Here is a 26,179-nt window from a genome sequence, read left to right as displayed (position 1 = left end):
CCCCCACGGCACATGGCTGACAGCGCTGCCCAAGGCCAGGGCACAGCACAGAACCGCAAAACGGCATTTATTTCCTCCTCGCCGGCACAGCCCTACTGAAGGGGGGGTGCGGAGGGGGGCAGCTCCTCCAGCTGCTGGGGCGTGGCCATGGAATCCCGGGGCTCGTCCAGATTCCCCTCCAGGGGCTGGATGGGCAGCTCCTCGGGTACCCCCTTCAGGGGCGTTACCACCGACACGTCCAGCTCCTGCTCCTGCTCCGTGCGGTGGGACTCCACGTGCACTGTCTGCAGGTCCATGTGCTCTTCCTGGACCCCAAAGTGCCCCACCAGCCTGCACCCCACAGACAGCTCAGCAGGGCAGGGTGGGCCCGGTCGTGCCAGCCACCGCCCGCCACGGGCACGGGTCCTCCCTGCCTCCCGAGCCACTCACCTGTTGTCTATGTTTTTGGGACGCGTCTCGCTGGGGGACAAAGCAAGGTGTGAATCCCGGAGCCCCAGGGGCAGGAGCCCAGAGGTGCCCTGGCCTTCTCCATCCCCCACTCCGTGACTCCATGCCCTGCCGCAGCCACCAGGGCTCACACACCCCTTGGCTCTGATGACGCCAATCGCCACCACCACCAGGGCACAGAAGCAGGTGGCACTCACTCCCGCCAGCACCACGAGCAGAGCGATGAGTGCCTCGCGGCTGAGGCCCAGGCCACACTCGCAGGGTCCGGCTGCGGAGAGACAACAGGGACCGGCTCTATCCCAGCCCGGCACGGAGCCGGCCGTGGGGCTCGGGCAGAGGCAGCACCTGCAGCAGGGCTGAGCCACAGGGACAGGCTGATCAGGCCCAGGGGGCAGGCAGGCCGGGGACGGGGGGACATGTCCGGCCCCAGCCCCACCGCACCACCTCTTGACGGAACTCGGGGGCCAGGTGCTGACCTCACAGTGGAGCTGAGGCAGGGGTGGGGGCAGGGCCCACTGGCCTGTCCTCGGCCCAGCATCGAGCAGGATGCCCCAGAAGGCCATGGTGGCTTCAGTTCGGGGCCTGGGCTCCAGCCAGCCCGGGCACCGAGCCCCTTTCCTGGGGTAAGAGAAGCAGGATTTGGGGGCCCAGGAGGGTCCCGCTTACGCTGCCAGTGTCCAGATCTGGGGGTCTGGCCGCAGGGCTGCCCGAGAACTCCCCTCCCCAAGAGAGGTGCAGCAGCCGAAGGTCAGGTCGCAGCGCGGCTCCCCAGGGCTCCTCCCTGCCCCCTGCCCTGACGCCCAGCCTGGCATGCCAGGGGCAGTGATGGGCTCCGCCAGGGCTCTGAGCACAGCCTCTGGAGCTGTCACTGCTGACCAGGGCACACCCTGGCGCCACCTGTCCACAGCCATGTGGAGAGGGCCGAGGCACAGGTGTGCCCTGGCTCGGGCACCTGCTTGTCCAGTCTGGCAGGTTTGCATCCTGGTCAGGATGACAAGGCACACCCAGCCCTGCACTGCCAGTACCCTGGGTGCTGGATGCCCACTTCCTCCTCCCACGGACACAAACAGCTCTCTGAAGGGAAAGTTCTGGAAAGGCTGCGCCTGGGGCCACGGGGATGGGGCCCTTGGGAGGAGGGGCAGGGTGATGGCACTGAACGTAAAGCCTGGGGCCTGTGTGGTGCCTCCCCTGGGGCCCTGGCGCCTTAGTCCGGGTGCCCGCGGGCAAGCGCCTCAGGTGGGCAGAGGGTGGAGTGATGGCGGCGGCGGCTGGCAGAGGGCCCCACGCCGTCCCCGCAGCAGGTGGGGTCAGGCCGCCCCGACCAGGACCACAGGTGTACAAGGGGTGCGCAAAAGCAGCAGGCCGGGGCCACGGAGAAGCGGCTTTATTGGGTGAGGGGCCACTAGCTGCAGCCCTTGGGCAGGCGGTAGACGCCCGCGGCGTAGAGCAGCTGCTGGTCGCGCACCTTCCTCTGCAGGAAGGCCTGCAGCTCCTGCAGGTCGATGTCGGCCAGCGCCGGCCCGCTGACCACGAACATGCGCAGCATGCTGTAGATGCGCTCCAGCGACAGGCTCTCCAGGTTGGTCAGCATGGCCTGGATGTAGGTCCAGAAGAGCTGGGGGCCACCGCCCACGGGGGTCAGCGGGGCAGCCCCACCCCCTGCCCCACCCGTCCGCATCCACCCCCGAGCCCCGCCCACCCGCCCGCGCACCAGCAGCTCCTCCTCCTTCTGGTCGGCCTGGGAGGCCATGCCCGAGTCGCTCTCGTCGTCGCTGTCCGGGAGCACCATGCTGTCGCGGTCCTGCGGCCGCTCCTCCTCCACCACCGAGAAGGTGCCGGGCGGGTCCTCGCGCAGCACGCCCTGCTGCAGCCACACGGACATCCGGCGCCGCAGCAGCGCCACGGGCATCTTCACCACCTTGCTCAGCTCCTCCAGGGTCCAGCTGGCTGCGGGCAGGAGCGCTGGCACTCAGCGGCCCCGCCCACCCGCGCTGGAGAGGGGCAGGGTGGTCGTCCGGCCCGCGGCCTCACCTTGGTCCTGGAAGTAGAGCAGGACCACGGCCTGCACGGGGGTCACGGCCACCGACAGCGTGCGGTCAGCCAACTCCACGTCCATGGTCACCAGCCCGAGGGTGTGCTTCCAGCTGAGGGTGCGCATGGCCTGCAGGGAGTGGGGTCAGCGCTGCCCGTCCAGCTCCCGGCCTCAGGCGGGGGAGGCAGTGGAGGCAGCGAGGAGGGGAGCCCAGAGATGCTTAGAGGTGGGGCCCGGGCCTGGCCGGTGCAGGCTCACCGGGTCGGCAGCAGTGTGAGGAGGCAGTGGGAGCCCGGGGCCGGCAAGGGCAGCCCGCAGACACAGCACTCGGGCCAGACCAGCCCCGGGGCTCCCCGGGTGCTTCTGGGCCTGGGCCCTGCCCGCCACCTCCCTGGAAGGTTCGGGCTGCAGGCTGGGAAGGACAACAGAGCCCGGGTGCCCGGAGGGGCTTCTGGAGGCCACCTGGGACTGCGTCTTGGCCCCACAGGGCAGCCTACGGCTTCTCCCTGGCTAGTGACTGCACTGCCACAGGGGAAGCGCACGGGTCTGGGGGCTGGGAGGTGAACTGGTGTGCCCAGATGGTAACCCTGCAACTCCTGCCTGGGGCGGGTGGGCACAGGAGGGAGGCAGAAGCACAGCCCTGCTCCCCCGGGCAGAGAGCTGAAACGTGCACCCTGGCTGTCCTACACCATCTGAGGCCACCAGACTCGGGGGACCCCCCACTGCCAGGTGTGCTGCAGTGGCCGGGACGGGGAGCAAGGCAGGGTCTGCAGAACAACTGAGGCTTGCTGCAGGGGGACACAACCCCAGACTGGGCACCAGCGGGAGGGAAGGGGGAAATGGCGTGTGTGTGCGGGAGAGCTGGGGCCAGGCTACCTTCAGCTTCTCGTACTTCTTGCAGTACACCTCCAGGGCCTCCCTGATGTCCTCGGGGACCTCCAGCTTCTCCTCCTTGAAGGGGGGCCAGAACTCACTGGAGAGGATGACGGCGTAGACCCCAAACGGAGGCTGCTCCTCCGCCGGCCGCTTCTCGTCCTCCTCGCGGATGTTGGCGTTGATGCGGCGAGAATCGGCCATGTCCTGGGGAGGCAAGCAGGGCTCTAGGGGGCCCGATGGCGCCAGGAGGGCAGGAGGGGGGCTCTGGGAGGACCGACCTTCAGCATGACTTCACAGAAATGCATGGGGGCCTCGCCGAACCGCAGCTTCAGCAGCTCCACGTTGCGGATCTCCCTGGAAAGACAGTCTCTGAGGGGCTGAGTGCACTTTGGCACCTGTGTTGCAGCCACATCCGCTGAGAGGCGCAGGGATATCCGCAGGCAGCACAGCCGACCCACTGCCCGGAGTCTGCACAGGCCTGCCGGGGATGGAGGTGGGGAGGTTGGGGACACTGCCCCCTGGGGGCCAGCACAAGCCATACCGCTCTGGGCTGAAGCTGAACTGGTGCAGAAGGCGGTCAGCCAGCAGTGACCGGTACTCGTTGATGAAGAGGTCCTTGCTGCCATAGATGCTGACCAGAAGGCTGATGATGTCCGACGAGCGTCGCTTGGAACTGGACTTCCCTGCACGGGGAGGCCGGCAGGGTGACTCGCTGAGTCTGTCGGGCCCGGGGGGTGGGGAGGCTCCAGTGTTGAGGCAGGAAGGGGCATGTCAGGAGCTGACCACCTACTCTAGGCCCGAGGGGACAGTCCACACACAGGGGGGCACATGCCAGCAAGGGCAGCAAGCTGCTTGGGGGCACCGCACTGACCTGGGTCAGCGTCCACAGGGTCGGGGACCCAGTCCTCAGGCTCTCCGGAGTCGTCCTCACTGTCCTGTCCCGTCTCCAGGCTTGCCGGGTCCGTCTTGGACAGCTCCACCGCCAGGTCGCCCGTCCCATCCGAGTCCCCAGTCAGCCCTGCCACGATCTGCCGCACCGTGTCCTCTCGCGTCCTGTGGGGACACGGCCGCTTGCTGCCCACACCCGCAGGCCAGAGCCCGTCCGCACCAGCCGGGCACATGCGGAAGAGGCCCAGGAGAGTCTCCTCCAGGCGTGGGGAGTGGGTGCTGGTGACGGAGCACAGCCCACAGCACCGTAAGCTGCGCCTTGGCGTAGGCCGGGGGCCCCTGTGGCCCCCCAGTCACCCACAGGCCAGCGCCAGCGGCCACTCAGGACTCATGCAGGAGGGAGCCACGCAGGGACAGGGTGGGTCGGCGCTCACCGCAGGTACCGGCGGATGGGCTCGCACGCCACCTCCAGGATGACCATGGAGGGGTCCAGCACACGCAGCGCCTTGATGGCCGAGATGTACAAGGTGATGATGTCACACGTGTTGACGCCTGTCACCGAAGAAGAGTGTCAGCAGCGCGGCGCACAGGGACCAGCACCCGCTGCGGCCCCCCGAGACCCATCACCCCCTTCCCCGGGGCCGTCCCAGAGGCTGCAGCCCCGGGCGGGTCCCTCTGAAGCCTGTCCCCGGGTGCCGGCCAAAGCACCTGGGTGCAGAAGCCTGGTCTCCAGGGCAGCCTTGAGCGACGAGAGCAGCAGCTGCCGCTGGTCTGTCCTCTCCAGGCAGTACTTGAGGTCCTCCACCGCCGGCCGGGAGTCAGGGAAGTCTGTGGGACGGGACAGACCAGGGCGCACTCACACCCGAACACACACGCACCCCGGAGTGCACGCAAGCACATGTGAATTCCTGCACCGTGTGGGAAAGCAGAAGGGGCAGGCACCTAGCGGGTGGAGGCCTCGCCCACCCTCGGGGGGAGAGACACCCTCACTGCCATCCCAGAGGATGGGCTGGGGGAGGGGGCTGGAGACCTCGGATGATGCTGAAGAGTTCCTCGATGCGCAGGCCGGCATAGACGCGGTAGAAGAACCTCTGCACGTGGCAGCGCCACCTGCGCAGGGCACTGCCGGCTTCGGGGGGCACAGGCCTGGCGGGGCAGTCTTGCAAGAACACCTTGCCCAGCCAGCCAACCACCCTCTCGATCCACTGCAGAGGAGCACAGGCGAGGGGTCAGACGCACGTGCCCGTCCCCCACGAGGAGACGTTTCTGCTTTAGTTCTGGGGCGCTCCTGGCAGTAAGGGATTTTGGCCCCAGCCCCATGAGGCTGCAGGGCACTACGGGAGGATGCCCAGGGTCTAAGCTGGAGGCCACTGTCCACTCTGCTGCCACCACCCGGACCTGACGGCAGCTAGCCCGTACCCTTAGGTCGACTCGAGGGGAGCGGGCACTGGCTGTCAGGGCGAGCACCCCCAGCAGGCCCCTCAGCAGGACAGCCCTAACCCCGGCTGCCCCGTCACGATTCCAGAGTCCCTGTGGCGACGTCACGCAGGAAGGCGGGAGCCTTCCTCCCCCTGGGCCTGCACTTGCCTTGTGGAACTCCCGGAGGAAGGAGCGCTCGTACTCGCCCCGGCAACGGTCCTCCATCCTCTCCCGCGTCACCTGGTGCAGGGTGGCGGTCACAGCCTCAGCACTAACGCGCTCCAGCAGACTGAGCCTGTGCCTAGAGGGAGAAGCAGCTGGAGCTGCGGCCACACTCCCCAGAGGCTCCGCCAGCCCTGCCCCCGCCCTCAGTGCGCAGACCGCCCAGCAGAGGGCGTGCAGCAGAAGCGGTGACCCTGCCCTTCCCGCCGCACCTCCTCTCCCCTGCCAGAGCACGGTGCAGACTGGAAAGTGAGTCTGATGCCTGCCCTGGGAAAGGGGGCTAACCAAGTGCACCCCCTGCAGTAGAGAGAGGGAACGGCAACTCCCCCAAGCACCAAATAACACTTTAGCAGAGTGGAAAGGCCCCTGCTAGCAGGAGTGAGAAACAAGTGGTCAGGGACAAAAGGCGCGAGCACAAGCACCTAGGCACCTTCCACTCCTCCTGCCATGTTTGTGACGGTGGCAAAAGGGTCCAAGACCCGCAGCCAGCCCCCCAGTTCGCTGCAGAGGGCAGCTGGCCCGGGAAGCAGAGGGGGTGTCGGCAGAGGCAGACGTGGAACCTGTCCTACTCACAGAACCTGGCTGAGCTGGTGGAACTGCTCCAGGGCTTGCCGGCACCAGCAGCGCTGCTTGTCACTGCCACAGCCCGCACACAGCGGGCTCTGCAGAAGCCGGTAGTACCGGCGGCGGGCGTAGCGGCTGTCCAGGTCGCCCTCCAGCTCCGGGTCGGTGCCCCCCTCGCCTTTCCTCTTACTCTGCATGTAGACTCTCAGGAAACGCCCGTACAGGCGCTGGATCATGTCCTGGAAGGCCCTGGGGGTGGAGAAGAACAGGACGCCCCGCAGGGTGGTGTGCACCTTCTCCCGCAGCCCCTGGGCGCCGGTGCCCATCAGCAGGCCCAGGCGGGTCCACTTCTCCAGGAGCTCCAGGCTGCGCAGGTAGGGGTCCAGGCGGCTCTCCAGCAGGCCGAAGGCGTCCAGGAGCAGCTGCAGGCACTGCGGCTCGCCGGCGCCGTCCTCGCGCGGGGCCAGCGCGCCCCAGAACTCGGGCGAGACGTGCGCCTGCAGGTGGTTCTGCAGCACCTCCACGAACCACTCCTCCAGCACGGCGTGCAGCCCGTGGGCGCGCAGCACCTCCAGCGCGGCGCGCAGCTCCTCCTCCCGCGGCGGCGCCCGCGGCCAGGCGGCGGGGGGCGGCGGGGGCTGCAGCGCCGCGGGCGGCACCAGCCCGGCGCTCACGGTGTCCCAGGCCAGCAGCAGCTCCCGCGAGGGCCCCGGCTCGCCGCCGCCGCCGCCCGCCGCGGCCGCCGCCGCCGCCGCCGCCATCGGCGCCCGTCCCCGCGGCGCGCGGTGATGACGCTCAGGGCGCGCCGGTGACGTCAGGCGGGCGCGCCGGCGGGGAGTGCGCAGGCGCGGGCGCGGCGCCGTGCGGGGGGCGATGCGGTAGCGGCGGCGGTTGGGGCCGGGCGCGGCGGCGACATGACCCAGCAGGGCGCCGCGCTGCAGAACTACAACAACGAGCTGGTCAAGTGTGAGCGGCCGCGCGGGGGCGGGCGCGGGGGCGGGCGGCCGGGCGGGGCGCGGGGGCGGGCGGCCGGGCGGGGCGCCGGGGTCCGGGGGGCGCCCGCAGCTCGCCGTCCCGCCCGCAGGCATCGAGGAGCTGTGCCAGAAGCGCGAGGAGCTGTGCCGGCAGATCCAGCAGGAGGAGGACGAGAAGCAGCGGCTGCAGAACGACGTGCGGCAGCTCACCGAGAAGCTGGCCCGCGTGAACGAGAACCTGGCCCGCAAGATCGCGTCCCGCAACGAGTTCGACCGCACCATCGCCGAGACGGAGGCCGCCTACCTCAAGGTGCGGGCCCGGCGGGGGGCGGGGGGCGGCACGGCCCCCGGGGCGCGGGCCGCAGCTCCCTGTGCTTGCAGATCCTGGAGAGCTCGCAGACGCTGCTCAGCGTGCTCAAGCGCGAGGCGGGCAACCTGAGCAAGGCCACGGCGCCCGAGCAGAAGAGCAGCGCCGCCAAGGACAGCTGAGCCGCGTGGCGGGGGCCGCGACGTCCCGGCCCTCCGCACCCCGCTCGCGGCACCCATGGCCGGCCCTTCCCCTTGGGCCCTGGCCAGCGGCGCCGGCCACCAGAGCGGGGGGGGGGGGGGGAGTGGCTGTGCCTTTTTGCCTCCGACTGGCCTGAAAGTGGCCAGTGACTGTCAATAAAAATCATTTTCCTAAAGCGTCGTGCTGGCTCTCTCTCCCAGGCCTCTGTCCCCAGCATACCCAGGCCCCGAAGCCCACCTTCCGCTACCTAAACCTGTTCCAGGTCTCCAGCACAAATCCTGACCGGGGGCCACCCTCCCGAGCATGGACCTCAGAAGAGCCATCCTCGTCGTCGGGGTCCCAAAATCCCCGGTCTCTCGATGCCCCAGGTCCAGCCTCGGCCGGACCCCCCTGGGCTGGCTTTGTGGGCTCCTGTAGGCTAGGCGGGTCTCGGGAGCAGCACCGCGCCCCCGCGCAGCAGACACCCTCAACGGTGCCCCTTCAGAGACCCCCCACCCACAGGCACGCAGGGGGAGCAGAGCCCACTACGCCATGTCCCTGCCACCACCACAAGGAAGGCAACGCGCTGGTCCAGTGCAGTTTATTGAGTCGCTGTTACAGGGGGGTCTGGGGGAGCAGAGGCCTGCAGGGGGCTGGTCACACCTTGCAGGCCTCCACAGGCAGGGTTAAGGGGGCAGGACCTGCGCCCCAGGCTGTCTTGACCTCCTCGCTGGATGTGGGCTCAGAAGTAGAGGGCTGGCTCGCTGCGGAAGTCTGAGAGGTCATTCTGGCCGGCTGGGGTGAGCTGGAGCGGGCAGAGGCGCCAGTGCCGTGAAGCCCAGCCCCCACTCCGGCGGGCACAACCCCCTCCCCCGCCCCACTCACCATGACCTCCTTGAGTGGGGCTTCTAGCTGCCGTGGGGCCGGCTCCAGCGTCTGCTCCTGCCACTTGCTGAAGGCCAGAGAGTGCTTGGGAGTGTAACTGGACAGGCCTGCAGGCCAAGGGGGCAGATGTGGGGCCTGGCCTAGGTATGCCCACTCCCGCCCCGCCCCCACAGGTGGCCCACGTGGACTCACAGGAGCCATCAGGCAGCAGGGGGCTCTCTGGTGCCAGGCTGCCCACGAACGTGGCTCGGGGCAGGAAAAGCTTAAAGGGCTTCTCCACGCCCGCGTCTAAGCAGGGCTGCTCCTGCTCCTCCTCCTCCTCCTCCTCCTCCTCGTCCGTAGCCTCCTGTGCCAGCGAGCTCTCAGAGGGGTATTCAAACGTGGTCTGCAGACTCTCGTCGTTGAAGGAGATCTTCATCTGGGGGGTGGGCGGAGGAGATGGGGCGGGGCCTGTCACACCCCCGCACGCACCACCTGCACGCACCACCTGCCCAGGCTCTCCAGGGGACCGGCCCAGCCACACCCCCTGCCACACCCCCTGCGGCTGGGCCCGGTCCAGGGAAGATTGCCCCGGGCGCCATATCCTCACTTCCTGCAGCTCCTGTGGGCGTCTCGGGTGCAGCCCGCCCCACCCCACAGGCCCTCCCAGGGGCCCCAGGGCTTCCCAAAGCCGGTCACCCACTTCCCCGGCTCCTGTCCCTGAGCCTAGGGCCCGTCCGTGTCCACAGGCCTGCTGGGCAGCAGCGGGTAATGAATACCAGCCCCGCGCCTACAGCAGACGGAAGCTGCCTGGGACTCGAAACCCTAAACTCCCAGGCAGGCACGGGACAAGGTGGCCTGCTCAGGTTCCTCCTCCTCCCCCCGCCCCCCAGGGGCCGGGCAGAAGCCGGGCCCCCACGCAGGGCAGGGAGCACCCTGGGCGGGGCCGCAGGTGCATGTCCAGATCCTGTGCCACCCCCACCCAGCTCCACCACACCTGCTAGACACCTGGCCGACCAGAGGCCAGTGCAGGGGAGAAACGCCCACATGCGCCCCTCCTCCCTGCACCACGCCCGAGCCCCCGGAAGTCCCCCAGCAGCGGGCCTCGGAACCAGGAGGGGCAGAGCGGGCACCAGGGCAGGCTGCCAGGGTGGGCGGATTAGCGCCCTCATTGCTGCATATGACCAGCTCCTGCAGGAGGCCGGGGGGGCTGGGCAGGCTCGGCCAGGGCGCCTGGCACTGCCTGGCAGCGGGCAGGCGGGGCGTGGAGGGCTGCGGCCCCAGCGAGGCCCTCACTCAGTCACCGCCTGCTTCCCGCCAGGCTCCTCCGGGAGCTGACCCGCAGCTGTTCCCAGACACCCGATGAGTCACCAGGACAGCGGCCTGCGGGCCCCGGGCAGACCGGAAGGGCCGGTCACCTGGCCCTGGGACTTTGCTCCGCGCCTGCAGCAGGTGGTCCTGGCCGCAACTGCCCAGCTCCCACAGGCCCCTTTGTTCTTCCTCCGGCACGCCCAGCTATGGTTCCAAAGGGCGCCCACCTGGACTCAGGGCTGGGCCCTCCCGGCAGCTCTGCCAGCTCCCACCTCCACCTGGGGGGAGGGAGCAACGCCCGGCCCGGAGCCGCGGGGAGCTGGAGCCCTGCACACAGCCCTCCCAGGCAGCCCCTTAGAGCGCTGAGGGCGTGGCCAGCACTCCACGGAGCAGACCAGAGTCCTGCTGTAAAAGGCGTGTCCAGACCGGCCCTGTGGCTAGAGTACCCTGCTCCCCACAGGCGGGGCAGGGGTCAGAGGAGGGAGGCCATCAGACAGGTGGGGCAGGGTGCCCCCAGGGACTGGGAGGGCCCCAGGATGACTGAGTGGGAGGGGCAGTCCTGCCTGAGCTCTCCACCACCTGGCGGGGCCTGGGGGGCAGGGCGAGGACAGGCCAGGCCACACATCCACCATCTGGACCCCCGACTCAGAGGCTGGCAGGAAGACAGGCCAGGCGTGTCCCAGCCACTCACGCTGCTTCCTGTCCCTGTCCCTGTCAGTCCTGCCCGCCTGCCCTCTCCCTGCACCTGGGCACGCAGAGCCCCCTGCTCCGGCCCTCCTCCTGACTAGGGAACAAAGGTCGGGCAGCAGGGGTGGGAGGTGGGGCTGGGGGCCAGGGTGGGGGCCATGGCCACCTCACTCGGCAGATGGCGCTGGCAGGGGAGTCCCTGCCCTCACTGGGAGGCTGGAACCAGGCAGTGCCAAGGCCGCCTGTGGCAGGAAGCAGAAGGCAGGCAAGACGCCGGGGCAGCAGGGATGCCTCTGGACCCTCTCATCTCCGCCCTGCGCCCACGGTGCCTGTGGGGGCACTTGGCTCTGCCCCAGGGTCCGACGGGCTCGGGCCAACTGGAGGAATCCCGAGGGCTGTTTTCCTGTTCCCAGGACGCTCGGGAGGCGGCAGGGTGGGGCCATGGTGCCCTGAACGCTCTGCCCAAGCCCACCCTCCCGACTTCCCGAAGGCCAGAACACCCAACAGACACGGCCAGTAGAGCCCGAAGTGACGCCCCCACCCCGAGGCGGGGTGAGCCAGGCAGGGACCCTCTCCGCAAGCACCCCCAGGCCGGCGGGAAGCCGTGCACAAACTCGCCACATGCCCCCCACTCACCTTCTTTCTGGAGCTGCCTGCCTTGGCAAGGCAGGACCTCTGCAGGGACAGGTACCCGCCGACCACCTCGATCTCGTGCACGGTGGGGTACCGCAGCTTCAGTGTGGCCCCTGCAGTGCTCTCCTCTCCCTCAGCCTCGGGGCCCCCGGGCTCCCCGCTGGCCTGCAGAGTACCTGGGTTCCTCTTGGGCACCACCAGGAAGGTGCTGCCGCCTCGGTGCCCGGCCCCACAGGGGTGCGGGTGGTACTGAGGAGGGACGACAGCCCCTGAAAAGGGCAGTTTGGCGTCTCCGGGAGCCTCCTCCTCCGAGTCCACCTCGTCGATGAAGGTGACGGGCAGCCCGGGCTCCCGGCCGTTCTCTGACCAGTCGGGGCGGCTGAAGCCCTGGGCAGCTCGGGCTTCAGCAGGAACCCCTGGGGACGGAGATGGAGAGGGCAGCGGCTGCCGCAGAACGACCTGGTCCACGAGAGCGGTGGCTGGCCTGGCACGGCCCGGCTCCTCCAAGGGGCTCCCGGCACCATTGGCTCCTCCAAGCTCCGGGCACAGGGCACCCCGGCCCGGCCCTCCGGGCGCGCCGGCCTCGGGAGAGGCAGCTCCGGGCGTCTTGCGCTTGGGGACCGACACGAAGGAGTTCCTGGAGCCGTCGCGCGGGCCGACCGGGGCCCGCGCCTGGAGGTCCGCGGCGGGGACGGCGCACAGGTCCGGCCCGGACGCCGGCCGGATCTCGAAGGAGTCCTTGGCGCTGGTGGCCCCGGAGACCCACGGGCGCTGGCTGGGGGTGGCACTGGCGGGCCCGGGCGCGGGCGAGGCCGGGGGCGCGGCGGGCGTGGCACTGGGGGTCCGGTGGAGAGGGGGCGATCCTGTCCCCACCTTTGGCTTCCGCGCGGCCGGCTCCGGCGCCGGGCCGTCCAGGCCGTTGGCGGCGCCGGCCCGGGGCTCGGGGGCGGCGGGCCCGGGGGGCTGCGGGCGGGCGCGGTGCAGGCCCCGGGGGTGGACGGTGAAGGTGTTGCTGCCCGTCCGAAGGAGGAAGTCGCTGCGCCGGGCGCCGGGGCTGGGGGGCGCGGGCCACGGGGCGCGCTCGGCCGGGCGCGGGGCGGGGGGCGCGGGCCGCGGGGCGCGCTCGGCCGGGCGCGGGGCGGGGGCCGCGGGCCGCGGGGCGCGCTCGGCGGGGCGGGCGGGCGCGTCGAACTTCTGCAGCAGGCGGCTGACGCGGCCGGGGCTCGGCGGCGCCTCGTACACCAGCACCTCGGCGGCGCGGAGGCGCGCGGCGGGGCCCGGCGCGGCGGGGGGCGGCGAGCCGGGCGCCGCCTCGATGATGACGATGTTCTCGGCGCGGAGGGTGCGCACGGCCGGCACGCGGCGGTACAGCTCCAGCAGCTGCTGCGCCGGCCGCGCCCCCGCCGCGCCCGCGCCGCGCCGCCCGCACGCGCCGTCGCGCAGCGGGCCCGGGCCCTCGGCCGCCAGCCGCGCGCGCCGCCGCTCCAGCAGCTCCCGCTGCCAGGCGGGCCGCCCCACGCTCGCCATGCCGCCAGCAGCGGCCGCCGGAGCCGCGGCGGGCCGGGAAGTGCGGCCGTCGGCGCCGCGCCGGGCCCGCGCGCCCCGCCGCGCCCGCCCCGCCCCGCGCCCCGCCCCGCGCCGCAGCCGGGCCGCGCGCATTGGCCGGGCCCGGCCCGCCCCCGCCCGGGCCTCATGGGCCGGGCGGTCGCCGGAGCCGGCGCCCATTGGCCCGGGCGCTCCGACACGCCCCCACGCCCACTTCCGCCCCTGCGCTCTGGCCCCGCGGCCCCGGAGGCGGAGGCCGGCCGGGGCGTATGCAGAAGGTTCCTGCGGCCAGACCCTGGGCACCACCTGGTGGGTGACCTTGGCCTGGCCTGGTCCTTCCTGGTCCTGCCAGCAAGCACCGCAACCGCGGAGGGCGCGGCGGAGAAAGGGCATGCACCCTTGGGCGGGCACAGGCTGCAGGCCGGTGTCCCGCCGCCCGCCCATCTGTCATCTCTGCTGTCATCTCTGGCCTGGCGGGGATGGGGCCAGGCACCGTGGGGAAAGGCGTTTCTCAGGAACACCTGGCCTTCCTCGGTTGAAGAGTCCCCTACCCCACACTGTGCTGTCCAGTCACGGTGGGGACCTTGGCGAGGACGCAGAGACGGGGCACAGAGGAGTGCGGGAGCCACTGAGCCTGGGGAATGGGTTCCAGAAGCCTCCTTGACCCTGATACCATGTCACACTGCTTCCATCTGCCGAGCTTCCCCAGCCAAGGCTGCTGAGGGGCGCTACTTAGCCCGCAGGCATAACTCCCCCTGCCCATGTGCCACTCACTCCCCACCGAGGGCTTCAGTGTCGGCCGTATTTTTTTGGTTTTGTTTTGAATTGTTTTGGAGCCACACCCGGTTATACTCAGGAGTTACTCCCAGCTCTGTGCTCGGGGATCACTCCTTGTGGTGCTGGGGGACCATATGGAGTACCTGGGGACCCACCTCTCCAGCCCAAGTCAATCCTATTCTGGGGGAGGAGCCAAGGGTAAACTTAAGAGGCCAGACACTTGCCCTCCCACCCACCTGGCTTTGGTCAGCATCTCTCAGGGATGACCCTGCCACCTCCCACGGTGCTTCAAGGACCAACAGGGCCATCCTAGCAGCCAGTCCTATTTCACACAACCTGACTCCCGTCCTCTGTTAAGAAGGAGAAAAGAAACCACATTCCCGCCTTCCCAGATCCAAGGGTCTCCTCAAATCACCTCCTCAAATCACCTTCCCAAAGAAAGTTGTCTTCTTAAGAAGCTCTCATCAACAAGGTAACCAAAATCTGCACTACAGGACTAAAGAGGGACCCAAACAAGACACAGTCCAGAATCACACAAAGGAAAGCCCACACCCACCTGTTCTGCATGCATGAGGCTTTGGGGGGAAGGGGGCATGCCCAGCCATGTTCAGGGATTACTTCTGGCTCTGTGCTTAGCAATCACTTTTGGTGGGCTCAGAGACCACGATATCCAGGAATCAACCCGGGTCAGCTGCAAGCAAGGCAAACACCCTACCTGCTGTACTGCCGCTCCCATCCCTGCTTTCTGGCTTTCTGGCTCATGTACCATTCCTGGAAGGAACATTTTTGTGGGCCTGCAATGAGCAGCTTGAGTTTCTAGCCCAAGCAGAGGGCCACAAAGCTGTTTCATCTAACACGGTCTGGCAAAACTGCCCTGGAAAGGACCAGACGGTAAACATTCTGGCCCACCAGTTTTCTCCAGGGACAAGTTTGTCCTCCAGGAAGCTTGGCAGTATCTGGAAACACTTGGCTGCTGCCAGTGAGGCGTGCTAGCAGCTTGAGACCCTGACGCAGGGATGCTGCTAACCTGGCTCCACAGCTCAGGGCCTCTGACCTCTCTTCACACACACACACACACACACAATCAGAAACCCAGCAAAAAGGCCACAGCAGCCAGTCTGAGAGGCCCCATACTCTGCAGGCCAGTGGCTTCCCTTGGAAGTACAGTCAGGGACCAGAGCAGGTACATCACCAGGTTCCATTGCTGGCACCCCATATGCTCCTCCAAATCCCCCAGGTGTGATCTCAGAGCAAAGAGCCAAGAGTAAGCTCTGAGCACTGCTGGGTATGGCCCCCAAACCAAAATAAAATTGTAAAGTCAGGGGTCAGAGACATAGTACAAGGGGTAAAGTCCTTGCCTTTTTTTTTTTTTTTGGCTTTTTGGGTCACACCCAGCGATGCACAGGGGTTACTCCTGGCTCTGCACTCAGGAATTACCCCTGGCCGTGCTCAGGGGACCATATGGGATGCTGGAATTTGAACCCGGGTCGGCCGCGTGCAAGGCAAACGCCCTACCCGCTGTGCTATCTCTCCAGCCCCAAGTCCTTGCCTTTCATGTGGTCAATATAGATTTATATTCGCAGCACCGCATAAGATCCCCTAAGCCCCACCGGTGTGGCCCAAGCCTCCCCCTCCCCCACAAAAGAAGGCAAAGTCGAGGTCTAGGAGGATGGTTTCCAGGGCTTAAGTACTCAGGTACTTAAGCTCAGGTAAGTCCCTGACACTACATGGCATGTCCCCCAAGCACTGAGCTGCAGGAGGGCCCTAAGTACTAAGGATGGCCCAAACACCTTTCTCCCTGCCCCCCCCCCCCCGAAGGGCTGGATCAGAGAAAGTACAGGAGTACAGGAGGTAATGCACTGCCCTTGCTTTTACCTACAGCATCCACTACTCTGGTTCAAATCCCCAGCACCACACACCCCGGGGCACTGCCAGGAGTCACTCCTGAACACAGGGCCAGGAATGCCTGAGCACCCTCGTGAGGGGGTCACCCTCCCCTCAAATAAAGCACTGCGTATTACACTGTACTGAAATACACTATTTCAATACCAAAGTCAAGGCTTTTGGCTCAGTGGCAGAGCACTTGCCATGCACGTATGAGGCCGTGGGTTGCAGCCCCAGACATCTCAACCACAAGCAAAACCCAACAACAACCAAATGGAAAGTCATTCTTGGCCGAAAGGCCTGTTTTCTGGCCCTGCTCAAAAAAGAGCATAAGTCCACAAGGACTCCACAGCAGGAGGGCCCCACCTGCCCAGCCCCAGCTGTCTTCATCTGGCCCAAGGAGAGAAGCAGTGACTCTGAAGGAGACCCACTGCCTCCCTAGCCTGCCTGGGCGCCTGTCTGAAGAACTAGAGCAGAGGCCTCACCATGCCCCGGTGTCCCGCTCCCGAGTTCAAGCAGCCCACACGCCTGTCAGCAACACATTCTCTTATTTATTCTCAGCTCAGCAACGGTTCTCATTTGGCACCTGGCAAGCGTTAACCCCAAGGCCCAAGGCCAAGATACGGGCTGAGACACCCTCAAAGTTCCCATTTGCAGGTCCCCATGCTGTAAGCACCCAACACTTTGCCTGTCTCCTCCCTAGGGAATGACTAGAGCCATCTCAGGCCCCAGCAATGTCAGCCATGGGCGATGGAGAGTGGAGACACTGCCATCTGCTGGCACAGGAAGCAGAGCCACGCCGGCGTGGGCAGACTGGGTCCCAAGATGCTTGTCCCCCAGACAACTGTCTGCGGGACTGGAATGAAAAGCAGGCCATCCTTACGAGTAGCACGCAGGCAGGACACGTAAGCTGGTTTACAGCACTCGGAGATCAAGCAGCTCAGTCAGTCTTGGGTAGCTGGAGAGACGGAGGGCAGGCCAGTGAGCTATTCGGTGGCCAGAGGTGATCCCCAAGGCTGGCTCTGTAGGATCCGCACAGGGACTACCTTCCCAGGACCTTCGAGAATATTCAAGAGCCCATCAGGATATTCACTTCCGCGTCATTCCCAACCGTCCGGAATCGGGGAATGTCTGGCGCTAACTCAGGAGCAGCTACTCACAGCACGAGAGGCGAGGCAACACGCTCGAGGGATCAACAGTCCTGCTCAGGGAGCCACGCCGGACCAGCGCGGTGCGGGGGCCGCTGGGCACCCGGCAGCGCCCCGCGACGCTAGTTGACGCGGCAGGCGCGGATCATGAGCAGCTGCAGGAGGATGAAGACCGGAGACGTGATGAGCCCGAACCAGAGCTCCCGCGTCTGCTCCACCAGCTTCTGGCACAGCAGCATCTCGAAGACGAACTTGAGGCTCAGAACCGTGAGGACCCAGAAGAGGCGGAGCACGGCCAGCCGCTTCTCCCCGTCCTGAAAGAGGCGCACGGACACGATGGTGGTGAAGTAGGTGCTGAGCCCGTCCGCGGCGAAGAAGGGGACGAACACGTTCCACCAGGAGAGGCCGGGGGCCAGGCCGTCCACGCGCAGGGCCAGCAGCACGGAGAACACCAGCAGCGCCAGCAGGTGCACGAAGATCTCGAAGGTGGCGAAGCCCAGCCACTGCACCAGCTCCCGCAGCGAGAAGAGCATCGCGCCGACGGCGCGCGGGCCGCAGCCCGGCCGAGCCGTGCCCCGGCGCCGCCCGCCCCGCGGCTCGGGCCCGGGACCCAGCGCAGGCAGCGGGGACGCCGGCCTCGCCCGGTCGCCATGCCCCGCCGGCGCAGGCCTCGCGCGTCACTTCCGGGCGCCGCCGGAAGCCGGAAGCGCCCGCCGCCCGGCTGGCCGCGGGAGCCTGTGCCTCGGCGGCGGCGCGATGCCCGGCGCGCGGCTCCTGGTGCTCTACGGCAGCCAGACGGGCACGGCCCAGGATGTGGCGGAGCGGCTGGGCCGCGAGGCCCGGCGCCGGCGCCTCGGCTGCCGCGTGCAGGCCCTGGACTCGTACCCGGTGGTGAGGGCCCCCCGGGGCGCGCGGAGAGGCGGGGCGCGCCCGACCCTCCGCGCGCGCGCGAGGCCTTACCCGTGTGTCTCTTCGTTGAGGTGAATCTGATTCACGAGCCCCTGGTGATATTTGTTTGTGCCACCGCAGGCCAGGGAGACCCCCCCGACAACATGAAGGTAAGGCCGAGCGCCGCCCGCAGCCCGCAGAGCAGGCGGCAGGGCGCCGGGGGTGCCCCAGGAAGCCCCCCAGGAGTGATTCCTGACCGGGGTACTGGGGATATCCCATATGGTCCCAAGCACTGCCAAGAGTAACCCCAGAGCATTGCCTGATGTGGCCCTGAGGTCAACTGGAGCTAGCCAGACTCTGAGGAGTGGGGGCTGGGGGCTTTACAGCAGACCCCGGGCCCTCTGGGTCCAGTCCCGAGACTGGAGTCCAGACAGAGATGGGGAGGAGACGGTACGGGAGGGGCTTCCGGGGCGGCCAGGTCTCCGCTGTGGAGGGCTGTAGGAAGTGGCAGAGGTCAGACCTAGCCGGGTTTGGTGCTTTGGGCGCACCCGGCTCCCAGGAAGCCACCAGGAGCCAGAGGTTCTTGAGAATGCCTGTCTGGGGATCTGGAGGGACGATCCAGGGGCTAAAATAGCTGTTTGTGTGAAGTCCTGGGTTCGGCTCCTGCACAGTCACCCTAGCACCACCAGGGAAGGCCCCAGAAGAAAAACGCAAAGAATGCCTGTCTTCAGGGTTGCTGGCGGTGAGGGTTAGGGATGGGGCAGCTGAAGCTCTGGGTTGAGAAGAGAAAACTGAACTGAGGCGGGGGGTCCACAGGGCTGACGCAGAAGGTGCTCAGGTGAGATCCCAGAAGACCCCCGCCCTGGGGGGGCAGGGAGCAGAGCGTGCAGAAGCTGTGCCGAGTGGATGACATCAGAGCAGGGCAGGGAAAGGTGGCAGCGGGCCCAGCGACGTGGAGATGGAGCTGAGGCCCCCAGACTGGCTCCAGGAGATGAAAAGCTGTTCCCAGTCCCAGCTTTGGTCCAGAGACCATGAGGAAAGACCCTGTGAAACGCGAAGGACGGGGGCAGGCAACCCCCACCCGCGGAAAATGAAGCTGAGATTCTGTAGCACCTCACTAGGAATAGGGAGACAGGGTGGAAAGGGAGGAGGACGCCTGGTCAGGCGGTGCTAGAAGCCTCAGAGCCAAGGGAGGAGAAAGGAGAACCAGTCCCAGAACCAGCCCACATGGCACCTCATGCCCGAGAGGGCTCTCAGCATCTGATGGTCTCACAGAGGCAGAGCTGGACACTGCCTGTCTCTCTGGCTCGTCTTGGGCCCTTGCCCGCACCAACAGGGAAGGACCCACACAGTGCAGCAGGACACTTGCCTTGCATGTGGCAGATCTGGGTTCAATCCCCAACATACCATGTGGTCCTGGAACCCCACCAGGAATAACCCTGAGTGCAGAGCCAGTAATGAACCCTGAGCACTGACAGGTATGATCCAAAATCAAAGCAAATGAAGGGCTGGAAAGATAGTACAGTGGGTAGGGCACTTGCCTTGCACGTGGCCAGCTGGGTTCGATCCCCAGCATCCCATATGATCCTAAGCACTGCCAAGAGTAATCGCTGAGCACAGAACCAGGAGTAACTCCTGAGCATTGCCATGTGTGGCCCAGAAGGAAGGAAGGAAGGAAAGAAGGAAGGAAAAGAAATGCAGGAAGAAAAAAAGAAAAAGAAAGAAAGAGAGAAAGAAAGAAAGAAGGAAAGGAAAGGAAAGGAAAGGAAGGAAGGAAGGAAGGAAGGAAGGAAGGAAAGGAAGGAAGGAAGGAAGGAAAGAAAGAAAGAAAGAAAGAAAGAAGAAAAAAAAGAAATGCAGGCAGCACAGCCTCTCCACAGTTGCAGCCGGAAGCCAGTGCCCCGAGTGTGTACCAAAGGGTGCTGGTGATAACCTGCAGGGTAACCCTGGGGCTGCTGGAAGACCAGACCCCCAGAAGGAAGACAGGGGGCTGGGGATGAACTGGTTCCAGGAGAAAATTGCCCAGGTGGGCCTGCAAGCTTAGGGGTGATCTGCCCACACCCTCCTCTCCTGGGTTGCTTTCAGGGAGCTTTTCCCAGCTTCCTGCCTTTGAGATGGGAGAAAGAATGGGTCTTGGGGCCGGAGCGATAGCACAGCGGGTAGGCATTTGCCTTGCACGTGGCCGACCCGAGTTCGATTTGCAGCATCCCATATGGTCCCCTGAGCACTGCTGGGGTAATTCCTGAGTGCAGAGTCAAGAGTAACCCCTGTGCATCACTGGGTGTGACCCAAAAAGCCAAAAAAAAAAAAAAAAGAATGGGTGTTGGTTACCGAGCAGCAAGGGAGGGCGTGACCTGTGAGGACACAGCCTGGCCTGGGTCCTGGGCTGACCTGGTTTCTTCTGGGGCAGAACTTTTGGAAGTTCATATTCCGGAAGAATCTGCCGCTCACTTCCCTGTGCCAGCTGGACTTTGCGGTGCTGGGCCTTGGTGACTCCTCGTATGCCAGGTGAGTCGGAGCATGGCCCCCACCCTGGGGTCCTGGCAGAGGGAGGGAGGGGTCGTCCCTGGGGCCGTGGAGAACGTTCCTGCGGGGGCCCTGGCTCTTTGCTGAGAACACACGTGGGCTGGGTGGGCAGGCACTGTGGGCACATCACAGCACGCGACCCCTCTATGCCCAGACAGTGCCATGCCCCTCACCTCCCCGGCAGCGATTCACACGCACACGTGTGCAGTGGTGGAGCCGGGGCCGCCCGGACCCCTTCCTCCCGGGCCTGGGAGCCGAGGCCCACGCGCCCCACCTGAGAGTGAGCGGAAGGTCCCAGGTTTGGCGAGCTCACACTGGGCCCTGGAGAGAGGAGCAGCTCATGCTGAGAGCTGCGGGTGCGAGGGCTTGTTTGTGGGAGATGTGCCCCTGCTGCAGGGGGTGGCCATGGCCAGTGGCCCCTGGTGCCGCAGAGGCCTAGAGTCCCGGACTGCAGAACGGAAGCCGGGGAGGTTCCCACACAGCCCGGTCCCCTCTCTCCTCTGCATCCTCTGCAGGTTCAACTTCGTGGCTAAGAAGCTGCACCGCCGGCTGCTGCAGCTTGGGGGCAGTGCCCTCCTGCCCGTGTGCCTGGGAGACGACCAGCACGATCTGGGGTGAGTGGGGGGCTCCCTCAGGGTGCGGGCACACGCATGTGGCACGAGCACCTCCTCTCTCCAGGCCAGATGCTGCCGTGGACCCGTGGCTGCAGGAGCTGTGGGACAAGGTGCTGGAGCTGTACCCGCCACCCCTCGGCCTCCACGTCATCCCCCCTGGGACCCCGTGAGTGAAAGCCCCGTCGGGACACCCCTCAGCCGGGCTCTGTCGCCTCCTGACCAGCTCCTGCCTCTCCACAGCCTGCCCTCCACTTTCACCCTGCGCTTCCTCCAGGAAGCCCTCACACCTCTGTCGGAGGAGCAGCCTGCAGTCCTAGCAGTCCCCTTGAGTCCCCCTTCCGAGAACCAGCCCTTCCTGGCACCCATGGTCACCAACCAGAGGGTCACTGGCCCCACGCACTTCCAGGACGTCCGGCTGATTGAGTTCGACATCACAGACTCTGGACTCAGGTGAGTGTGCCCTGGGGCCTGAGGGGCCCTCCTGAGCCCCTCGCCCCACCCTGACTGCAGCTGCCCCCTCAGCTTTGCTGCTGGGGACGTGGTGCTGGTCTGGCCTGAGAACACGGCTGAGCACGTGGAGCGCTGCTGCCGGGCACTGGGCCTGCACCCTGACCAGCGCTTCACACTGCAGCCCCAGGAGCCAGGTGAGCCCAGTGGGCCCCCGGCTCAGCCTGGCCCGGAGCCCCCTCCTGCTATGTCCCCTGTTGCATGTGTTGTCCACCCTGCAGGCGTCTCCTGCCCTGCACGGCTGCCCCAGCCCTGCTCTGTGCACCATCTGCTGTCCCGGTACCTGGATATTGCCAGCGTGCCCCGCCGCTCTTTCTTCGAGCTCCTGGCCTGTCTCTCGCCCCACGAGCTGGAGCGAGAGAAACTGCTGGAGTTCAGCTCTGCCCAAGGCCAGGAGGAGCTGTACGAGTATTGCAACCGGCCACGCAGGACCATCGTGGAGGTGCGAGTAGGCTCTATGCGTGCAGATGCGGGCCAGAATGGATGCGGGCAGCAGGATTGCGTGGGTGCCCGCCGGCATGCCGATTAGGCAGGGATGCAGAGGTGTACACGGGTAGACACAGGTGTGCTCAGGTGAGGCAGCATGTCCAGGCGGGGCGGTATGTATAGTGTGGGCAGGCACAGTGCAGGCAGTGTAGACTGGAGGTGCAAGTATGGGCGGGTATAGGCAGGTATGTGCAGGTATACACGGGCCCTGGCCGGCGTGTCCAGGTGGGGGCGGCCTGGCCGGTGTGCACGGGTGCGGGTAGGTGCAGATGTTTGTGTCTCCCCCAGGTTCTCTGTGACTTCCCGCATACCGCCGGTGCCATCCCCCCAGACTACCTATTGGATCTCATCCCCGCCCTGCGGCCGCGGGCCTTCTCCATCGCCTCTTCTCTACACGTGAGCACCAGCAGGCGGCGCTCCCTGGGGGAGGGTTGGAGGACTGGCCGGCACCACCATCTCTCCCACAGGCACACCCGAACAGGCTGCAGATCCTCGTGGCCGTGGTGCAGTACCAGACCCGCCTCAAGGAGCCACGCCGGGGCCTCTGCTCTTCCTGGCTGGCGTCTCTGGATCCTGCCCAAGGTGACCCCTGCTCCGGGCCTGGGGACCGTGCCAGGGGCCTCCCACATGGGCCTGGTCCCCGAACCTCTTGACACCGCCTTCCCTGCGACAGGAGCTGTCCGTGTGCCCCTGTGGGTGCGGCCCGGGAGCCTGACCTTCCCAGACAGCCCAGGCACGCCTGTGATCATGGTGGGGCCAGGCACAGGGGTAGCCCCGTTCCGGGCGGCCATCCAGGAGCGCGTGGCACGGGGTCAGAAGGGTGAGCGCTGGGCCAGGCGGGGCTGGCGGCTGAGCCCCGTGGCCCAGGCCCAGACTCAGCCCCTCCCATGCTCCCACACTCCGCTAGGAAACTTCCTGTTCTTCGGCTCCCGCCGGCGGGACCAGGACTTCTACTGGGAGGCTGAGTGGAGGGCCCTGGAGGAGAGGGGCTGCCTGACCTTGGTCACGGCCTTCTCCCGGGAGCAGGTGGGTGCAGGGGGGCAGACGGGCGGGGCGAGGGTGGGCGGCAGCGCGCTCACTCTGTGGCCTGCAGGAGCAGAAGGTGTACGTGCAGCACCGGCTGCAGGAGTCGGGCCCGCTGGTGTGGGAGCTGCTGGACCGCCAGGGTGCCTACTTCTTCCTTGCGGGGTGAGCAGGTCGGGGGTGCCTCTGGCTGCTGGCCCACCCCGGGTCCCTCGTGCCCGCTGAGCATGCTCTGCCCATCCCACCAGGAACGCCAAGCTCATGCCCGCAGCCGTGTCAGAGGCCCTGGCGTCCATCTTCCAGGAGCAGGGCGGGCTCTCGGGCTCTGAGGCAGCCGCCTACCTCGCCAGGCTGCAGCGTGATCTGCGCTTCCAGACAGAGACGTGGGCCTGAGGACAGTCCCACAGTGCTGGACTCTGCCACCACCAGGGCCAGGGCCAGGCCACCTCCCAGACACCAGCCAGTCACAGGGCGGTGCCCCCACCCCAGGCAGAAGGCCCCCAGGCCCTGCACTCCATCCTGTGGCACCCCGGACTGGGCCAGCTGCTCAGTGTTCCCTCGCCCGCTGTGTACAATAAATCTGGGGTGCCCGTGTCTGTCTCACGTGTTCTTCTCGGCGCCGTGTGGGCCTGGGGCCCCCCGGAGGCGCTGGCGCAGCTCCCTTCGTGGCACTGGGGCTGGTGATGCAGGGGCTGAGCCCTCAGCGGCCAGGCACCAGGACGTGCGGGGCTTGGCGTCCCAGCCAGGAAGCTGGCACCGGGGGCGGGGTCGGGGGCGTGCCAGCCTGGGAGGCACCGGGCCCTGGGAGGGGAAATCCTGTTGGAGGAGTCTGTCGGGCCGGCCCGCCCAGACGCCACTGCTGCCCCGGCTCAGAGGGAGCCAACACCTGGAGCTGACCAGGCGCGGGGGCCAGGAGGAGGCTACGGTGCTTGAGGTCAGTGCCAGACCCTGCCCACCCCAAGGGCCACGCCAACCACCCGCCTCAGACGCACTGTCGCCACGCTGGGGTCCCGGCCTGCCTGTTCCGACCTCTGCCTGGGGCCCAGCCCCCCAGATCCGGGCGTCCCCGCCCCTGGGCTCTCCAGTCTGCCTCCAACCCCCCTGGGCCCCGAGTCCTCGACACCCTCCGAGGAAGGCACGGACAGCCAGGCCCCTCCGGGCATTCGGGCCCCCGACAGTGAGCCCCTGCTGGATGCCGGGCCCCCGACGGGGGATGAAGAGCAGGAGGAAGAAGAGTGCCCGGTGTGCACGGAGCCCTATGGGCCGGGCGAGCACCACCTGACGCTGCTCCACTGTGGCCACGGCCTGTGTGTGGGCTGCCTGCGCCGGCTGCTGGGCACAGCCCCGGGGGCAGACCTGGGCCGCGTGTGCTGCCCACTGTGCCGCCAAAGGACACCCATGCTGGAGTGGGAGATCTGCCAGCTGCAGGAGGAGCTGCTGCGGGCCGACGGGCCCCAGCGGCCCCCGCCCCCCACGCCCCCACCACGGGGTCCTGGACCCTGGAACTCCCTCGAGCACCGCTACCGGCTCCGCTTCCTAGCAGGACCCCTGGGTGGCCGGGGCTGCCTGCCCTTCCTGCCCTGCCCACCGTGCCTGGGCGCCTGGCTCTGGGCCCTCCGGGAGCGCGGCCCCTGCGCCCGCCGCCTGGCACTGCTGGGCCTGCTGGGCCTGGAGCTGCTGGGGCTGCTGCTTGTCTTCGCGCCTCTCATGTTGCTGGCGATGCTCTTCGTGCTGCTGGCCCGCTCGGGCCACTGAGCACGCCGCAGGCCCCGTGGAGCGAGAGCCCTCCCCAGCGGCCTGATGACAGGGAGGGAAATCCTGAGACCGTGCCAGGCTCAGCTGCCTGGGAACTCCACATGCCGCCACTGTGCCCAAGGGCAGCACCAAGGAAGCCGGGGACAGGGAGCACCAGGCCGGCTGTCTGCGTGAGGGGACGCAGCAGATGGCAGGGCAGTGAGCGGGGAGACCAGCGTCAGGGGGCTCCCCGCTCACAGACACAGCAGGACCGCCCAGAGAACTCTGAAGGGGTTGAACTCTGGTTCCAGCCACCCCAGGATGAGTCCCCTCCTGGCAGGTGGCACAGCCCTACCTGCATGCTGGACAGCTCGCAATAAACACAGCTGCCACAGCCAACTTGTCTCTGACCCGCTACGACATGGGCCAGTGGCCGCCCTGCCCACTGCAATTCCAGCTCTGCTCCCGTGCAGCCTGCAGGGGGCCAGGCAGACCCCAGAGCTGTTTCCATGCAGCCATCCCAGAGCAGTCCTCTCCCTTGGCCTGGCAGGGCCCCGTGCTGCCTGCTTGGGGCCCTCTGGTGGCTCCAGCCTGGCAGTGGCCCTGGGCCCAGGCTGGGCACCAGCCGCCGACGCAGGCCTCAGTCCAGGGGGCACGGTGCAAACTTTGGCAAAGAGTTTTAATGGCAGAGCTGGTGGCAACGACAACGCCACGCGGCTGGGGGCCAGAAGCTGTGGTGGGTGGGGAGGCAGCGGGCAGCGCGCAGACTGGGCCGGCGGTGGCGGGCGGCAGCGCTACATGATGGAGCAGGCGGAGAGCGGGTTCCGAGCGTGGCAGGCGCAGGCGGCACCGCAGTACTGCCGGAAGGTCTGGTAGCAGCTGCCCTCCGGCTCGCCCCCCCAGGGGCCCCCCGCCGGGGCGGCGAGCGCCTCGGGGGGCAGGCGGCTCAGGATGGACGTGTTGACGGCCAGCGCGGCCAGGCCGTAGTCGGTGAAGAGCACAGTCTCGCGGCGGCAGGTGGGGCAGGAGATGAACTTGTACTTGGGGCAGGACTCGTAGAGGATCTGCAGGCACTGCTCGCACACCGAGTGCAGGCAGGACAGCACGCGCGGCCGCCGCTGCGCCGCGTTGTACGTGTGCCCGCACGTGGGGCACTCCAGGGGCTCGCCGGCCGGGGCCGCGGGCGCCCCCGCGTACTGGTTGGCGATGACCTCGTCGGAGGGCGCGCCCCGGGCCAAGCCCGGCTCCGCGCTGCCCGGGCGCGGCCGGCGGGGCAGGGGCGGCGTGCGCGCCCCCTCCAGGGCCGGCACGTCCGCCCCGCACGCCTGGTTGACGATGATCTCCGTGTCGGAGGGCCAGGCCCGCTTGGGGGCCAGGGCCGGGCAGGGGGCGGCCTGCAGCTCGGGGAACTTCTCGGGGTGCACGATCTTCATGGCCTCCATCTTCAGGAGGACATGGGGGCCCTTCAGGCAGGACATGAGGAGGCCCGGCCAGCCGCTGCCCGCCTCCGGCCCCGGGTCAGCGGGCATCCGGCCTTCTCTGGTCACACTCAGCCTCGGGGCGTGGGGGGACGCGGCGCGGGGCTGGAGGGCGGGGGCAGCATCCTGGTCCCGCCAGGTCTGGAGGGGGCTTCTGGGGGCCGC

At 67.5% G+C, this 26,179-nt stretch overlaps 8 protein-coding genes across 11 annotated transcripts; 3 read left to right on the top strand and 5 right to left on the bottom strand.

Moving 5' to 3' along the window:
- Positions 1-78: 78 nt before the first annotated feature.
- TMEM210 (transmembrane protein 210) lies at positions 79-1,838 on the bottom strand. 3 transcript variants are annotated; one of them, XM_004613367.2, is made up of 4 exons: positions 793-865; positions 583-715; positions 430-459; positions 79-330 (listed from the first exon to the last, which is right to left on the bottom strand). In XM_004613367.2, exons 1-4 carry the CDS (start codon positions 863-865, stop codon positions 93-95), a joined length of 474 nt encoding a protein of 157 aa, XP_004613424.1. In that variant the 3' UTR covers positions 79-92. The 3 variants fall into 3 exon arrangements, with proteins under 3 accessions (XP_004613424.1, XP_054980099.1, XP_054980098.1); XM_055124124.1 differs by having other exon boundaries at positions 583-1,686; XM_055124123.1 differs by having other exon boundaries at positions 430-1,838.
- Positions 1,817-7,273, bottom strand: ANAPC2 (anaphase promoting complex subunit 2). The gene is made up of 12 exons (XM_004613366.2): positions 6,458-7,273; positions 5,831-5,963; positions 5,274-5,448; positions 4,952-5,071; positions 4,678-4,795; positions 4,227-4,408; positions 3,897-4,038; positions 3,634-3,709; positions 3,356-3,559; positions 2,479-2,608; positions 2,159-2,394; positions 1,817-2,062 (listed from the first exon to the last, which is right to left on the bottom strand). Exons 1-12 carry the CDS (start codon positions 7,207-7,209, stop codon positions 1,850-1,852), a joined length of 2,481 nt encoding a protein of 826 aa, XP_004613423.2. The 5' UTR covers positions 7,210-7,273; the 3' UTR covers positions 1,817-1,849.
- Positions 7,274-7,280: 7 nt separating this feature from the next.
- On the top strand, positions 7,281-8,031 carry SSNA1 (SS nuclear autoantigen 1). The gene is made up of 3 exons (XM_055124134.1): positions 7,281-7,414; positions 7,533-7,732; positions 7,804-8,031. The coding sequence occupies exons 1-3, from the start codon at positions 7,363-7,365 to the stop codon at positions 7,909-7,911; spliced, it is 360 nt and encodes a 119-aa protein (XP_054980109.1). The 5' UTR covers positions 7,281-7,362; the 3' UTR covers positions 7,912-8,031.
- A 462-nt stretch (positions 8,032-8,493) lies between these two features.
- On the bottom strand, positions 8,494-13,003 carry TPRN (taperin). The gene is made up of 4 exons (XM_055124105.1): positions 11,408-13,003; positions 8,987-9,212; positions 8,795-8,901; positions 8,494-8,714 (listed from the first exon to the last, which is right to left on the bottom strand). Exons 1-4 carry the CDS (start codon positions 12,929-12,931, stop codon positions 8,652-8,654), a joined length of 1,920 nt encoding a protein of 639 aa, XP_054980080.1. The 5' UTR covers positions 12,932-13,003; the 3' UTR covers positions 8,494-8,651.
- A 3,138-nt stretch (positions 13,004-16,141) lies between these two features.
- On the bottom strand, positions 16,142-17,291 carry TMEM203 (transmembrane protein 203). The gene has a single exon (XM_004613364.2). The coding sequence runs from the start codon at positions 17,289-17,291 to the stop codon at positions 16,881-16,883; it is 411 nt and encodes a 136-aa protein (XP_004613421.2). The 3' UTR covers positions 16,142-16,880.
- A 117-nt stretch (positions 17,292-17,408) lies between these two features.
- Positions 17,409-23,398, top strand: NDOR1 (NADPH dependent diflavin oxidoreductase 1). Of its 2 annotated transcripts, XM_004613363.2 has the most exons (14): positions 17,449-17,649; positions 17,739-17,816; positions 20,057-20,154; positions 20,688-20,786; positions 20,851-20,952; positions 21,027-21,236; positions 21,309-21,430; positions 21,515-21,735; positions 22,068-22,175; positions 22,247-22,361; positions 22,453-22,599; positions 22,687-22,805; positions 22,873-22,967; positions 23,051-23,398. In XM_004613363.2, the coding sequence occupies exons 1-14, from the start codon at positions 17,515-17,517 to the stop codon at positions 23,193-23,195; spliced, it is 1,794 nt and encodes a 597-aa protein (XP_004613420.2). In that variant the 5' UTR covers positions 17,449-17,514; the 3' UTR covers positions 23,196-23,398. The 2 variants fall into 2 exon arrangements, with proteins under 2 accessions (XP_054980081.1, XP_004613420.2); XM_055124106.1 differs by having other exon boundaries at positions 17,409-17,816.
- Positions 23,399-23,485: 87 nt separating this feature from the next.
- Positions 23,486-24,557, top strand: LOC129400858 (uncharacterized). Its single transcript, XM_055123971.1, has 2 exons — positions 23,486-23,523; positions 23,789-24,557. The coding sequence occupies exons 1-2, from the start codon at positions 23,486-23,488 to the stop codon at positions 24,555-24,557; spliced, it is 807 nt and encodes a 268-aa protein (XP_054979946.1).
- Positions 24,558-25,197: 640 nt separating this feature from the next.
- Positions 25,198-26,065, bottom strand: RNF208 (ring finger protein 208). The gene has a single exon (XM_004613362.2). It carries the CDS (start codon positions 26,063-26,065, stop codon positions 25,331-25,333), a length of 735 nt encoding a protein of 244 aa, XP_004613419.2. The 3' UTR covers positions 25,198-25,330.
- Positions 26,066-26,179: the final 114 nt, after the last annotated feature.

Source organism: Sorex araneus, chromosome 1 (assembly GCF_027595985.1).
Source record: "Sorex araneus isolate mSorAra2 chromosome 1, mSorAra2.pri, whole genome shotgun sequence".
NCBI classification, from domain to species: Eukaryota; Metazoa; Chordata; class Mammalia; order Eulipotyphla; family Soricidae; genus Sorex; species Sorex araneus.
This window is presented reverse-complemented; position numbering and strand designations above follow the sequence as displayed.